This window comes from Taurulus bubalis (genome assembly GCF_910589615.1).
Source record: "Taurulus bubalis genome assembly, chromosome: 18".
Taxonomy (NCBI): domain Eukaryota; kingdom Metazoa; phylum Chordata; class Actinopteri; order Perciformes; family Cottidae; genus Taurulus; species Taurulus bubalis.
The window spans coordinates 15,310,913-15,326,733 of record NC_136606.1 but is presented as its reverse complement, the minus strand read 5'-3'; the positions used below and the strand labels follow the sequence as shown (position 1 = coordinate 15,326,733).

Here is a 15,821-nt window from a genome sequence, read left to right as displayed (position 1 = left end):
TGGGGATGGAAAGCTGAAGGCCTTCATAAAGCCTAACCAGGAGAAAGAAAGGCCTTCCCTAGCTGGTACCCAATCTCTGTGATACTGATTGATTTGCATTGGCTCAACAGAAACCTCTGGGGCAGAGGTGGACATGTTTCCCTTTGTGATCGCTTTAAGTCTCGATCTATGATTAATGAACTATCTAACCATGTTCATGTCTAGGAAAGGTAAATTCAAAAGGACATTTTAATTAGTCTTTAAACATAATACAATATGAAAGACAACAACAGATTGTAGTTGACACTTTGAAATGTCCCATCCATGACTACTGCAGCAGCTGTTATTTCATATGGAAAGACTGACACCTGCTGGTGAAAGACAACACTACACTTAATGTTGGAATATATGACATTGTGCGCATTGCTTCACAGTGTGCATTGTAAATGCTATTTACTATGGCTGTCACAATATCAGATGGTCACTTTACTATCATCAGGGCAGAAATAATTCACAATAATTATATTTTACTATAAAATCATATTGTACTATCATATCATAGCTCATCTATAACCACCTACAGACAATTTTGGAAAAGAATTGTCTGTAGAATAATGCTTGCTGTCAAATACATCTTTGTTTATTGTACGTTTTGTCTCTTTTCTGTTAAAATAATGACATTCAGAACAGTAGGCTAGAGTGTATGTAGAGAGTAACCGTAACTGTAGAAAAGAGGTGCTAAATTATGAACACGATTATTAACATGATATTCATATTTCATTTATTTTGTCATAAATTAATCTGTGTGATGTAATACGAGCAGCTTGTCAGTACTTCAAGTAGTTCGGCACGTCAGACACCAGACCCTCGATTTCACTTCGCAGTCCTCTGAAAGTCTCCTAACTTATGACACTGCTGTTTTTATGGAATACATGGAATACATGAATCATGGCTTTAGAGTGTTTGATAACAAAGTATACATTAACAATACATATACAGTTGTAATAATGACCATGCCCATGAATGCCCTTATTGAAACCTCTAAATAATATTGATAACACACATTAATAACTAACTATTTCAACTGGAGTGTTATCTTTTTCAGGTTGTTATCTTAAACATAGTTATTTTAGTTTCTTCGACAACTGGAACAGACAAAATGATTTTTCAGTACAAAAACTCTTCAACAACGGTTGAGAAATTTTGCCCAAGATATGACCTTATATCTAAAAAAAAAAAAAACAATAGCCTGATAATAATAAGGATCAGGTAGGTATTGGACTAGTATTCTAGACAGTTAAAATATTGGGTAACATTTTGTTATGTTGACAGTCATCTTTTATATTTTATATTAAGTAAAATCAACCAGAGCTGTGGATTCTGTATTGATTTTTTAAATAGTATGCACTTCTCTATTGTTTTTACACTTCATATACACTACACATACATACTTTGCATTGTTGCACTTCTCTATTGTTTACGTTTAATTTAATTTCCTAAATTAATACTCTCTGCGCTGTACATATCTTTCATCCCAGCTATTTTTATTTTATTTTGTATATATATCTTTCATCCGTGTTGTTTTTATATTGTATTTTGTGTCTGTAAATTGCTGCTACTCCGACAACAAATTCCCCCTTGAGGATTAATAAAGTATATATTCATTCATTCAAGACTGACATAAGTAGATTTGTTTATATTTCGACAGTCTCATTTAATTCCAGAAGTCCCCCATTGTAACTATCACCATTAAAAGCCTTTCTGCTTCAACGTGTCCAGTGTTTCGTGAAGCTTCGTTATAGTTTACACACACTCCAGTCCAGAAGGTGGCGCTGCCATTTGTCCTCCTACCGACTTCACCGTAGAAGAAGAAGAGGAGGGCGGAAGTTGATATGTTTACTGGCTGCAGCCGCGGCGGGCTGGTTAGGTACGCTAACAAGATGTCATTTGCGCTCTGAATTGCTTGCTTAAACATTAATTGACTGTACTAGTAGCTGCGTTTAATGCCTTGGAATCAAAAGGGAATTCACAGTTGGCCTCGGCAAAAGTCACAAGGTAAGTAACCTTAAACCTCGGGGTTTGCTTCGCTCAGACATAGCGTTAGCTAGCGCTGAGCTATGGTTAGCGCTAGCCCTGTGTGGTTGTCGCACGTTCTCTGTTCAAATAAATGCTAGTTTAAGTTGCTGGTCTGGGAAAAAACATTACACGATACACTTAACTGACAAACCAGGCGCAGTTGTAATAATGGCGTCGCATATTACGCAACACATTACAGTTGTAACTTAGCTACTGAAAGATGTTTGTAATGTAAACGAGTTTCAGGTAAGCTTGAGTGGTTATTGTTGAACTGCTGTTGTCCCGCTCACTCTTTAATAATAATAACGCAGTCAATACAATGGGGAATCAGAATCATTTATTTGCCAGGTATGTTTCACATACGAGGAATTGGCCTTGGCGGGTGGTGCATGCATTAGACAAACAACACCAATCAACACAGTGCAAGAAACGGGACCCTACTAGCTGTCCAGCACGGTTGCCTGTTTTTGTCTCGCTGCAGCATCTCTCTGCCTGCTGTCCTGCGCAGGAAGATGGAAACGAGTGATGATCTGGTCCCAACGAACGTCAGCAGAACGCTGCTCATCCGCCGCCTGCCAGCCGAGCTCAGACAGGACGAGAAGGAAGACCTCTTGAAGTATTTTGGAGCGGAGTCGGTCAGGGTCTTCTCCACCACGGGTCGCCTGGTAGGTTCCGTGGCTTTCATGTCTCTACGTTGACTTTGAGCTGCTGTCCTTCCTGAACACGTCTCTCCATCTCCACAGAGACATGCAGCCTTCGCAACCTTTAGAAGTGAGAAGTCAGCAGCAAAAGTGAGTTGTCTGGGCAGTGTTTTGTAGTCATATGACACGTGAGGAAGCCTGGCTTGCATTAAGTCAGCGCATAAAGTGAATCTCATTTTGTCACGGTGTGTTTTAGGCTCTCAACAGGCTCCATCAGTTGGAGGTCCTTGATCATACGCTTGTCGCGGAGTTTGCAAAAGGCCAAGATCACGTCACGGTGTTGAAGGACCCACCCGTGTCGGCCAAGTAAGTCGCCTGATTTTTTTTGTATTGATCTGCACAGGCCGTAGTTATGAGCAATGTTACTTTTGCACATTTCAAATGTATGCACTGTTCACCTCCCTGTGAGATTGAGCTGTTGTCAGTGTCGGGTTGTGTGGTCTTAGGATCCTGTTGTAAGCTCTCACAGACACACAGGTTTATTTATAAATTGGCAAAAACCAACACAAATCAGTTTGACCAGACACACAATTGGAAAAAAGTTCAATTTAAACACGCTGTTAACTGAAATTTACACCGAGCGCTCGAGTGAAACTCATGCAGCTTTAGTGCGGACATATTCGCAGCGCCCAGCTAAATTGAACGAGTAGCATTAAAACACATATTCATGACAAGGCCACGGGTGAAAGCCACAGTTTAATCCTTTTTGTAACGTGCACTTTTTTTTCTACAGTGGCAAACGTGTCAAGAGAGAGCAGAAGAAACAGGAGACCAAGCAGCCAAACATTCCCCTCATAGAGACCGGCATTGCGCCGAACCTTGGGTGAGTGTTGAACGCACATCTATTATCTAATTCAATTCCTAATTGAGACGAGGCGTTCTGTTCTTTTTTTTTATGACGTTTGGCTGATTCATCCGTAAGGCCACTTGCCGTGTCTGAAGTGATGACATTGAAATACTTCAGTTATACTCAGCAGGTGGTTTAGTACGTCACTCTCCAGGGCCTTTATACGTACAACATCATGTTGAGTTCTGAGCAATGTCTTGTGAGGTTAAAACAAAAATTATCCCATTGCATTCTGGTATATCAGATCCCATCTCCCATGACCACCCATCCAAATGACACTCGATACAATTAAATATGCACGTATGACGCACACTGTCCCAAACTTGGCTAGCTCATGGTAAACCTGGACGAGAAACTTCAGAGTAATCGTCAGCAGCCGTCAGCAACCTTTTTGTCCCATTAGATGGTCGGGCCGCCATGGAGCGCCCGACAGGCCGTCTGTCCTGCCAGTTGGTTGTACCAGGAGGTCTTTGATACCGATCTCTCCAGTACTGCTGGTCTATCCTGCCATGTGCTAAAATAGGATCTGGATCAGCCAACTCCTGATATGATGCTATTTGCTTGATTATGTATTTGTAGTGTGCAGTCAACAATCCACGGGTTGTTTATCATATATTCTAATGCTATAACATATTTCTTTTAATTCTTATTGTGTGTTGCGGTAGATCATTCGATAAACCAAGCAGCACAGTTTGATGGTCTCTGTAGTTCTATATCACAGAGTTGATGAATCATGAATATATAAAGTTTCCGGAAAATGAATTGAGCATTTCACGAATACAATAATCAGACAGTAATATAGTAAATCCAGTGGTTAGATTAAGTCAAATATTAAGTTTTGCGCATTGCCGACAACGGCCTAATACTGATACAGGTCCTCTCTTTAACAAACTGAATCCAAAAGTCTACCAGTTAGCTGCCAGTTTATGGAGACATTGTTGATTAGGTGAACAAAATAGATGAGCCTCTTGCGAGACCAGGACATTTACCACAACTACACGTTTAATTTGAAAACACTGGACCATAAACTATTGTCTTTTTCTAAACTGTGGTGTTGAATTAGACACAGTCTCTGTGGAATGGACCGGCACCACGACTACTACTGCAGCCGAGGCTAACGGCTAACATCATACAATTAAAGTGATTGACATTCTTACATTTCTGTCATTTAGGTTTTGAATTTTCCTCACTTTTCGTTTCTTGATTGTACTGATGTCCTGCAGCAAAAGTTAGCGCGTCCTCCCAAACATTATGCCACAGTTATCCAATGGATATAAATTTAGGCTTTTTTCCCTTTTTTCCTCAGTCCCAGCAGAACTGTTAACAGATTTCTTTGTCATCCGGCCAAGTGGCAGATTAAACAACATACACTGTACCCCCCCACACTTGAAGTCTTTGTTTATTAGGCCTCTGAGCCTTTTAGCTTATAAAAGTTATTATTACACGAGGACAAGCTTTGGTGCTGACACGGCACACTGGTCCCAGCGTCCCTTAATGGCCGGCTTTCATATTTGTTGGCTGAGTGCTATGTCATCTAAAGAATGAGCTACCAGGCTGAAGCTCGCCGACTGGACCACATATTCATGCGTCTCCGTTATTTTGTGAGTCGTTAAGTAAGGGGGGACGGGGGGTTATTGTATTTTAGGCAGCCAGTTGCATCGGCAGATTTTCTTTTTTTAAGTAATTTTGTCTTTCCCCCTCTCTCTCCGACAGGTTGACGTTTCAATCGAATCCCACTCTGAAATATTTATACCCACCACCTTCTAATGGCATTCTGACAAATATAACACATGTCCTCATGAGTGTGCCAAAGTTTTACGTCCAAGTGAGTTCATACTGCTTCTTTCATATCATTTTATTCTGCGTACAATACCGGTACCTCTTTGATATGCATATGTTGGTCATCTATGTGTATTCCAATTGTGTTTCTGTTCCTGTATTTAGCATTTCCTTGAATTGTGGGAATTTGTACAAAATAAATGCAAATGCGATAGCATTTCGAGCCTTCACATTCCCATTTTAAATGGAAACATGAATAACCCAGAGGTTTTTGAACTGCATCCAAGCTCTTAAAGATCAAACAGCAAACATTTGCCTTTTAAAATTTCAATTTTGGGAGCAAGTATTAATAATAAACCATAAGTGGGAGGCATGAGTTATAGGTTTAACATTTCCCTGGGAGCCGTGCTGCCTGCGTTTTCACTGCTGCTACTCCTAGCGTTGGCGTCTTGGTGGTGCTAGTGTGTTGCAGGGAAGCCGCCTCCGTGCTCAGCCTCACCGCTGCTATCTCACTTCAGCCTCAATCTCACCTTGATCCTGGTATTTTAAATGAAAATGCAAAAGCCTTGCAATCTGTTTAACATATGGAGCCCAAGTTCCCGTGCTGCCTGTTTTGAGAGCAGCAGTATATTCACGTTACCGGCTCCCACCCAGCTTTTGGTATGAATCTTCAGATGCAGCCATCACCGTTCTAATACACTTATCTCCAATTACACAGGTACTGCATCTGATGAACAAGATGAATTTACCGTGTCCGTTTGGCCCGGTCACTGCCCGGCCCCCCATGGTAAGCCTGTGTACATTGGATAACGAGGAACAGACTCATGGCTGAATAGGTTGTAGATGGTTTGAATGTAATTTATTTGACGTTAAACAAGAAAATCTGCGTCTTAAATCAGTGCAGACATTGTAAGAATATAAATAAAATGTGGAAGATGTCACTGTGGGCTCTTAGAAATTGTGAAACAGTTTTCTAGCATTTCATGAACCAAAAGATTAATTCAGGAAATAATCATCAGATGAATCGATAATGAACATAAGCATCACTTACAGCCCTTCATAAACTACACCACTTAGCAGTCATCTTTTTATTATTGGTTGAGCGCTTTGCATTAGTCTGAACATATTGTGATTTAGTTTGAGCCTCGTATAATCGATCACACCGACTGTGATGATAGACATGTAGCCGGCCGTGCCTTAATACTTGTATCACTTTACTATCTTCAAGCCAATGAATCCCAGTTTTGACCAATGCATACCAGGTCCCCTAGCAGAGAATACACTCCTGAAGTCTGTCAGTTGAACCCAGAGGCATTCGCTGGCTAAGTTTGTTTGTTTTTCCTGCAGTTTGAGCTCCTGCCTCCCGCACCACCCTTCCCCATGCCGCCTCCCTTCCCTCCCGACTACCCCCCTTTACCAGAGGAGGAGATGGAGCTGTCCAGCGGCGAAGAATCGGAGTATGAGAGCGGGGACGACGAAGACAAGGAGAGGTGGGGAGCAGTAGTTAGGGAGGACTTATTTGTGTGTAAACAGCTTCTCGAGGCAAAGGGAGTCACTTTCATCTTTGTTGTGCATTGCTTCTAGAATCACACGTGGCTTGAAGGAAAATGTCTTAAAACTCCAATAATTGGGTGATGTTTATTTTTTGTCCAAGGTAGACATTTTCTCCCTTATTCCCTCTCTTTGCTTTATTCCAGGATTGTTCGTCTGATGGGCCTGGTCAACCAAGCGTGCAAGAGACCCCTGAGACCCAAAACGGCTTCAAAGAGAAAGAAGCCCAGGATCAAGGATCTACTCTATGCTCCCAAACCAGACTCTCAGAGGTACACCAAAGGCACTCGTGCATGTCACAGTCCTCATGCATAGACAGTATTCTGAGGCAGCGGGAAAAGAAAAAAAGGATGAAAACCTCCAGACAATATTCCTCATAAAGACAGCCTTTTCGTGGCGCAGAGGCATATTGTTTCAGCACCACACATACACACACACACACACACACACTCCCTTAATGACAGACCACAAACTCGGTTTTCTAAACTACACACACAAACAGGCCTCGGTGTCTCCAGGCTGCATGTTTGTGGAATGGGAAATATCTCTGGTTGACCGGAACAAAATTGCCCAAACCCTTGAGCCTCTCTGGAGCAGGTGTATTGTGGGTACTTTTTAGAGGCTGCCGTTGAGCGGAGTGCTGATTGTCTCTCCCGTCCTCAGTGCTCCGGTGCTGCAGCCCTCCGATGTGTTCGAGCAGCCCCACCCCGCCGGGCAGAGGAAAATTGAATTCCACATTTCGGTTCCAGAGGTGGCGGCCATCGTGGAAGGAAGTGGGCCAGGTCAGCGGGACGATGAAGTTGGAGGTAGGAGATATTTACTTCCTCCAACGTATTTTCACGACTACGTAGCCTGTTGGTTTTTGTTGTTGTTGTTGTTGTTGTTGTTGTTATATTTCCCAGAGCCCAATGATGTCATTAAAGTTCTCGCTTTGTCTGACCAACCGTTCTAAACCCCTAAATACTCAATTCGAACAATACAAAAACTGAGAAAAGTAGCAAATCATTTAATGTTTAAGAAGTTAGAATATGTTTGTGTTTAGAAAGGTGTTTAGTTCCCATTTATTGACACTTTGCAAGGCGTAAAACCTCTGGTAATGTCAAGTCAATGAGGTCCTTGACATCTGTTGTATTTGTAATGACTTCAATCGATATATTGAAGTCTTTAACAACTCACTTTCTATTTAATGTAATAAAAAAAGTGGAAATTGCAAATGGAATAGAATCAGCAAAAGATTTGACTTTTTTTTTGCTTGATAAATAAATTAAATGTTAATTAGCTGCTAATCAATTTCCTGTCTACTGACTAAAGGATTAATCTGCTGGTCGTTCAGCTTTAGTTTCCATTAATATCCTCCCATTCCAATCTCCTGGCTGTTATTGATTACTGATTTGTGCCAATGCACATCAGGCTAAATTGTACGAGCCACCTTTTTAAACGTGGACGTCCAATCAGCGGAGCAACGTCTGTTCACTAAAATGAGAAGAGCTGGTCCGGATAGTAGCGCGGCTGTCTGTAAGAAAAGTGCAGTGCCTTGTCTCTTTTGAGGAAGGAAGGCAGCATAAGGATTTGATTATTACTATACATCATGTTTATTATCACCTAGAAGCAGGAGGTGGTTTGATACTCATACGTTAAAGCTCTAACCATGGAGCCAAGTGTTGCACAGCCAGTATATCAGAGCAGAAAGGTTTTACCATTATCTGTACGAGAAAATGTCATTGGGGGCAGATGCTGTGTTGCTTGTCAGCTGTGCAGTTCCCCGTTTGCCTTATCTCTCCTCTCTCGAGCGACAACTTCACTCTCTGGCAAGCCCCTGAGAAGTAAAATAGATCTCAAAGTCAAACACAAAAGATTTCCTAAAGGCAGGGGGAAGATAAACTATGACAGGTGGCTTTTTGGATTAGTCTTGTTTTGGGAAAGGGGGGCCGTCGTGTGATCCGATAAACAAGCTATTTAAATGGAAAGGGGAGTTTGGGGTGGGGGGGGCAGATAAGGAGGAGGATAATTTTGAAAGCAGTGATCTAGTTCTCTGCTGAGAGTGTATCAGAAAAGCTCCCGACACTTCTTGCTCCGGTGAGCGAGCGCACACACAAACACACACACACACACCTTATGACAAGCTTTTTTGCTGCCTCCTCAGATTTGTACAGGCTCACCGCTCTTAGTAATTCCATCTACAGTGTGTGTGTGTGTGTGTGTGTGTGTGTGTGTGTGTGTGTGCAGTCCTCAAGAGTTATCCTTCCTCGCTGCCGTTCAAACTCATGTTTACAAAACAGGAATGGATTTTGATTTGATTACAGTTCTTTATTTGACATAGACATGAATGTGCTTACGCCTCACTCTCTTAAGACCGGCTTCTTCAGCGCAAACCAATTTGACTGCAACGTTATTTCTAGCAAAAGACTGCATTCATCGCATTAACCGCCGCCCAAAGAAATCCCTATTTTCAACTCAATCGGTTTATAACGAGGCCGCGGTTCGACATTTTAAACAATCAATATGTTAAACTAATTCTGACCAGGAGGATTTGCATCCACTCTTCCCATCCTGAGCTTGTTTGGTTTCCTGAAGACGATAAACATTGCAGAAGCGATTACTTCACCATCTGCCGTCGTGAGACACTTTGAAAACTTCCACCTGCGTTTGGGCTGCAGGGAGAGAGTGTCCTCTTCCTGTTTTGTGCATCATCCAACGTGGTGACACGGAAGGCGGTTTCGCCTGAGATGAATACGGCAACGCCTTGGTGAGCTGGTTGGTAATGTGTCAATCTCTTGTGTCCCCTTCAGAAGCGGATGAGAGGGAGCTCCCCCCCAGCAGCGGGCGGGAGGCGGTGGAGGCCGAGGGCTTTGGGAAGCTTTACCCCAGCGTGCCGGCGTCCCAACAGGAAGAGGAGCACAGCGACGACGAGCAGGACCTCCCCTCGGACGTCGTCTCCAGAAAGGAGCTGGAGAAAGGGCGGCTGTCGAGAGATGGTAAACGCGAAGGGAGGCCACACATGGGGTGGGTGGGGTTAAGAACTGGTCTTAAACCGCTGATTAGAGACGGGGAAGTCAATAAACTAGACCGTAGACTTTAGCTTTCAAAACTGAGGGGGGGAAAAAACATTGACTATCAGGACAGAATCATTTTCTTTTCATGTTCGCGAATGTTTTTTTTTGTTTTTAATGACGCTGCCCTATATACAAGCAGTGACCATATATCCACTTGCATTTTCCTCTAAGAAACTCTGTTCTGTGTCGAAGTGAGACGAGCGGAAGCAGCAACAGAGTTCCGTTTGAAATGCATATTAGAGAAATTTGGCAGTTAGCGTGAGCAGCGAGCGCCTCGAGAGCCTCGGTGGCGGAAACAAAAAAGAAAAAGTGCCAACTGCAGAGAATCAAACTTGACAAAAGAAACCGATAGATCCCTCGAGAGGAAGACGAGCTAAACAAAAACGTTTAACATCAGCATTACCTTTCGAAGATTAAAATCACCCCGTGATGACGAGCACTGAGGAGAGATGTGAAAAAGGTGTTTGGCTTTCGGAACGGTAACTTCTGCTGCTGGTGCAAAATATCAAAGATTACTTATTCCATAGCCAGTAATGTACTCCGAACATTGATCGTTTCTTTTGATGCGGTGTCATCTGCATCTGTTACCTTTTTTGTATCGAGGACAAATAATACCAACCTCAGGTGAAGTTGGGGCCAAACCATGACGGCAGCTTGTTGGTCAATATGTAATTGGCTGTCAGTCAGTTTATTCCTCTTGGTTCTTTAAGCAAAGGCTTGTCAACGCAATGGCACTTGAATTGGATAAAAGCGCGCTGAGCTTTCACTCTACCGCTGAAGCCACTCCAATCAATATTTTTAGATTAACAATGGATCAAATTACTGGGTAATATCTAAGGGTTGGCTCTCGATGACAAACCACAGAGAGAAATTGTCCTGACGCTTCAGTTCCCCCTCAGCCGTACGCAGCATTGAAACATCTCTCATTGTTTTACGGTCTCGCCTCTCACTCCACACTCATTGGGGGATTAGCTGGTGGACATTGTGGAATGGTTTGCAGCTAAATAGATATATTTGGGTGTAAATAGATATATGCCTCAAAGGAGAATGAATATTGGACCGACATTCGTTCGCTCAGCTCGACGTGCATTTTGGTGTGTTGACAATGGAGAAGTGAAGATATTCCGTCTCTTTAAATGCAAACATTGAGAAAAAAAACCTTCGGCACAAATCCACAATTGACATCAATATTTATTCATCCATTCGAATCAATATTTTCCGTATGCGAGCAAAATATGAATGGGTTACTGCAACTACATTTGCAGCAGCGGCTTTGTGAAAACAACTTGTGTTTGAACAGCGCTTTGGTTCCTAAATGAAATCTGTCAAACCGTTCACCACCTGAATCCACGTCTGAGGGTGTTTTGTGTTTTTAACTTATTTTTATAATGTGAATATAAGAAAAAGTGAAGCAATGATCGTAAAGTGTATACGTGGAAGTGATTCTAACGTGGGAACATTTCTAAATGTTCACAATAGTCAGACAAAGGCAAAGAGTACTGTTGAGTGTAATTATTTGTTCTTCCTCGACCGATCAGGCATGTTTTCCATTCAAGTCGCTGAAATACGATTCGTCCAAGTCCTGTTTTAAAAATGAGCTGGCTGGCAGGCGCCGGGATCAAACATGCAACCGCTGCTTTAATGTCTCGGCTCACCTCTCAGCCCAGCTCTTCAATCCTCTCCGTCGTAAATAAAACATTTAGTGGATGGTATTGAGTTGCGATGACTTTGAATTTACCTTTTATATATGTACGGGCAGCTCTGTGATGATCCTTTTGTACCTGTATTTTGAAATGCTTCTCGCATCAAATGTTTTCTTCCCCCTTTTTTTTTTTTTTTTATTTATACAGAGATAAAAAGGATGTCTGTGTTTAAAAACTATGAAGCGGGTGAGCCTACCTGCAGACTGTACGTGAAGAATATTGCAAAGCAAGTGGAAGAGAAAGTAAGTACATTTATAGCACTTGACCCACTTTCTTTACTGGATGTTGATGCTCATTCTGGAGTTTTCATTCATTGCTTTCGATCATTATACGTCGTCATTCTTTGTGAATACATGTCAAAGTTCTGTTTTTTTTTTGCTGTGAGGTGTTAGCATTACTTCTGCATGAACAATATAATCAACCATGCATTCATATTCATTTGACTATTTTTCCTGACATTCATCCTTTGTCTTCCAGGACCTGAAGTACATCTATGGGAGATACGTCAACCCTTTGTCAGAAGCCGAGAGAAACATGTATGTAAACGGACCAGACCGGCTCGTCCTGCCTGACTTTCTTTTTGACATGGCTTGCGTGTCGCTTCACCCCATCAAAAATCTTCCTGAGCTATTTCTGACTCCAGCAATTTGTCCCTTTCCTCCGAGAGTTTTTAGTAATTCATGCTGACTGTGTGTTGTGTTATTAATAAGCACCTAACCTGACATAGAGATCACGAGGGACATTTTATGCTTGCGCATCAGCAGCACTTCAAATGAATATTCCACCTGAGTCATCAGACCGAGCTTATGTTGAGGAGAGGGGCCCGACTCCGAACACAGATGTCAGGGATAAACAGGGAGATGCAAGAGAAACAGTTTGGCCTTTGGTAACCCATCTCTAAATTGTGGTGGACCACATCTTAGATGTTCTTTATTCATTTAAAAATGTAATAAAGGGTTCATGCTTGTTGCTTCTCTTAGGCTTAAGTTGCTTAAGTAGAAACCGGCAGGTTCTTGGGTCTCTCGGCCGCCCACGATTGCCCACGATTGACAGACAGTGTTTCATGTGGTCACAGCAGCAGATCATATTTTCCAATTCCCTTCCCTTCCTTTACTTAATAGATACAACATCATGTAGACTCAGCTTAGCTGTAAGCCTGGAGTGATAATGATGTATCCCTGCTTTTCTTTCTTTCTTTCTTTCTTTCTTCTCAGGTTTGACATTGTGTTAATGAAGGAGGGGCGGATGAAAGGGCAGGCCTTCGTAGGACTCCCCAGTGAGTCGAGTGCAGAGAAAGCGCTGCGGGAAACCAACGGCTACGTTCTTTACGACAAGCCCCTCGTCGTCGTATCCTTTTACCCCCCCTCGCTAGATGAAACAAAGGCAATATTTTATAGTTGAAATCCAGCCTCATTTGGAGGAGGTGGTCACACAGAGTCTGCCTATATCTTGCCTAACAGATGCCCTGAAACAAAGAGGATGGGTTGGGGAAGCGCTTAGCAAGTCAAGGCTCATTTTGCGGTCAATTCCCATTGCGTATAGGAGATATAAGCACAATATGTCAGTGTGTGGAGAGTGTTACCCACAAGGAACCAATTGGGAAAAGAAAGCTGTAGACGGGGTTTATACGATGCACTGAACATGCATAAAGGGGCAGTTAAGAGGTGGTTGAGTATTATGTGGACGCCTCCCATCACAGATGCGTTGTTTGGCTTTGCCCCTCCTTAAAGCGAGGACTCCTTTCCTGGCAGCCCTGAACCGCCACCTGCTCTTCCTCAGCCCAGCAGCCATAATTGCACATCAACCTTTGAACTTGTCTAATGGAACAAGGCTATTGATTTCGAAGGTGTTTTGATGTGCATCCCATCGCCAATTAGCTCGGCGACGGCGTATTAATCTTCCCGTTCAAAGACTGAACAGCAGAGTCTGCAAAGTAATTTAGTTGGAGACCTTGTCCCGCATGTAGCAGGTATATTCCGGGGCGACAGTCGTCATTTAGTCCCCATTCAGCCGCTAACGAGGTGGTGAGCAGGCTTGACATTTGCTCTGCAAAGTGGAGTATGAACCATCTGAACGTATACCAGTGTGCTCAAAGGGTAGCAAATATTAACTCAACATGTGTTTTAAGGTAGACTTGGATTGTTTAAAGGGGGTTTATTCGATTTTGAGCATCAAAAAGTCAAGCAAGGTTCATCTCGGTACAGATGTCTTTTTAAGCAGTCCTAGGCAGAGGACAGCCGGTCCCAGTTTAGAGTCCCTATAATGATTTTTTCAGTGCTAGCTAGAGACTGCAGCATGCCACTTGCCAGAGAATCCTCAAACAGCCTGCTACAAAAATAAGGGAGCTGGAAGAAGAAGAAGGAAAAAAAACTGGGGGTGAAATGCATGAAATGCTTGTAGTTTAGAGTGTAAGGTCTAGCACGGCAGTGGCAGCCTTTCACACATCACAGATGCACCCACCTCCTTTTTATTTAATCCGATATTCATCTATTCGTGTGTGCATGACGTAGCCGTGGTGGGCTAACCCCAGCAGACAAGGTGACCTGAGCTCTTAAAAGGTCCATCTTTTGGCCGGTAGTCTTCTGGCGTTCATACGCAAACGGCTGCGACCTTTTTCTCAAACGCAATCCCTATGAGGGGCCGAGTGTCACAAGGAAGAGGCCCCATAGCTTTACCGCTGCTCCGTACAACTCTGGGAGTAAAACATGATTGGATGCGAATATAGAATATGAGTCTGTGATTATCCGTCTGTGAACATGTGCCTTGAAGCTAGAATGGGCTTCGCGGTGAGGTCTGGGTTTTGGTGCATTTAGTTGTGTAGATCGATGGGTGTACTTCTGGAGTATCTGAGGTTACTAATGAGGCCGGATGAAGGAGCCGATCTTGTTGCCTGTACCGGGTTGTGTGTTTGATGCTCCCCTTGCTTCAGAGAAGCTGACAGGTCTTCCCTGAAAAGGAAGATGCTTCATCGAGTGAAAGTAATGAAAATGTTTGCAGCCCACAGACCTTAACTATAAACCCGCAGCAATTTGCCCGATCTGCCAAACCAAAAGAAGACAACACAGTTACCAAGAGAGGCCCGAAACAACGATGAACTCTGCAAGGTGAGTGAGAGACTGCAGCATCCGCACAGAGGAAATGTTCAAAAAGTGATTTCTCATGAAGTCATAGTGTCATCTGTTCTATATATATTTATATAAATATATTTATTTAGAACAAGCGTTATTATTCTTGTAATGGTGTTTTTCTTTTTACGTTTGTGTTTACACTTTATTTATTCAAGATGCCAAGGCTTGATATTGTGGCCCAGCAGAACCAATTGTATCCTTATTCTGGCATATCCTTTGGAGAAAAAATAAAGAAAGGAAAGAAAGAAAGAAAATGGGGGCAGTTTATTTGTAGTTCTTGTGGCACAATTGGAACTTGAAACAGTCTGGATTGTAGTCTAAATTTAAAAAAAGACTGTCATGCTTTTGTTCTGTAGTCTACTGTCTCTCACAGTATGTTCTCTGAAATATAAGTGTAGACTCTGTAAACCTGTGCTATTTTGGAGTCTCAAACGTCTCTTTACATTTCTCTCTACCTTGTTTGACTGATTTTCAGGTGATGGTCGTCAGATGTCGTCTTCGTCTTTTCTTATTGAATAAAAAAAAAGCTATTTTATTAAGATAACTTGTCACGTTTTTCTTCCGACCACAGCGTCATTACTTCAGCCATGTACGGTCATAACTGATTATCTTTAGTCCATAGGTACATAGGCCTCGCAAAAGTATTTTGAATATTTCAACACAACAAACCTGCCAATAGGGGACCAATACAGTATTTAGATATATTTATTATGTATATTTTTCTTTCAGTTGACCAATTTTGACTATTTTGTTTCGGCCTATTACATAAAATCCATTTCCAGGTTGTAATGCAACAATATAGGAAATCCACCAGCGGGTGTGTGACTGCTTCTGCAAGGCGCTGTATGCGGGATGGAGGCGGGCTCTGCAGCAGATGGCGGGCTGTCGGCCGCGAGCAGAAACACCGTCCTGAAGAGACGACAAGCAGACTGCAGTCTGTGAGAAATTGCGGGCACTGGGTTTGCTTACCTTTACCGTCCCTGACTGGCCCCGTCTGTGTGATT

The 15,821-nt window shown here is 42.6% G+C and overlaps 1 protein-coding gene across 3 annotated transcripts; it reads left to right on the top strand.

Moving 5' to 3' along the window:
• The first annotated feature begins 1,902 nt into the window (after nt 1-1,902).
• On the top strand, nt 1,903-15,356 carry rnpc3 (RNA-binding region (RNP1, RRM) containing 3). 3 transcript variants are annotated; one of them, XM_079234528.1, is made up of 16 exons: nt 1,903-2,034; nt 2,537-2,720; nt 2,799-2,846; nt 2,953-3,062; nt 3,490-3,579; nt 5,317-5,428; nt 6,101-6,169; nt 6,730-6,872; nt 7,080-7,205; nt 7,597-7,739; nt 9,723-9,908; nt 11,837-11,931; nt 12,167-12,225; nt 12,904-13,036; nt 14,715-14,793; nt 15,293-15,356. In XM_079234528.1, exons 2-15 carry the CDS (start codon nt 2,568-2,570, stop codon nt 14,781-14,783), a joined length of 1,536 nt encoding a protein of 511 aa, XP_079090654.1. In that variant the 5' UTR covers nt 1,903-2,034; nt 2,537-2,567; the 3' UTR covers nt 14,784-14,793; nt 15,293-15,356. The 3 variants fall into 3 exon arrangements, with proteins under 3 accessions (XP_079090654.1, XP_079090653.1, XP_079090652.1); XM_079234527.1 differs by lacking the exon at nt 15,293-15,356 and adding an exon at nt 14,973-15,278 and having other exon boundaries at nt 2,564-2,720; XM_079234526.1 differs by lacking the exon at nt 15,293-15,356 and adding an exon at nt 14,973-15,278.
• Nucleotides 15,357-15,821: the final 465 nt, after the last annotated feature.

Excerpts from the sequence above, each read along its gene's own strand:
- rnpc3 (XM_079234528.1), top strand. The coding sequence starts at position 2,568 with ATGGAAACGAGTGATGATCTGGTCCCAACGAACGTCAGCAGAACGCTG. Across the intron at positions 3,580-5,316 it reads GGCATTGCGCCGAACCTTGG|GTTGACGTTTCAATCGAATC; the intron begins GTGAGTGTTGAA and ends TCTCTCCGACAG. Across the intron at positions 12,226-12,903 it reads TCAGAAGCCGAGAGAAACAT|GTTTGACATTGTGTTAATGA; the intron begins GTATGTAAACGG and ends CTTTCTTCTCAG.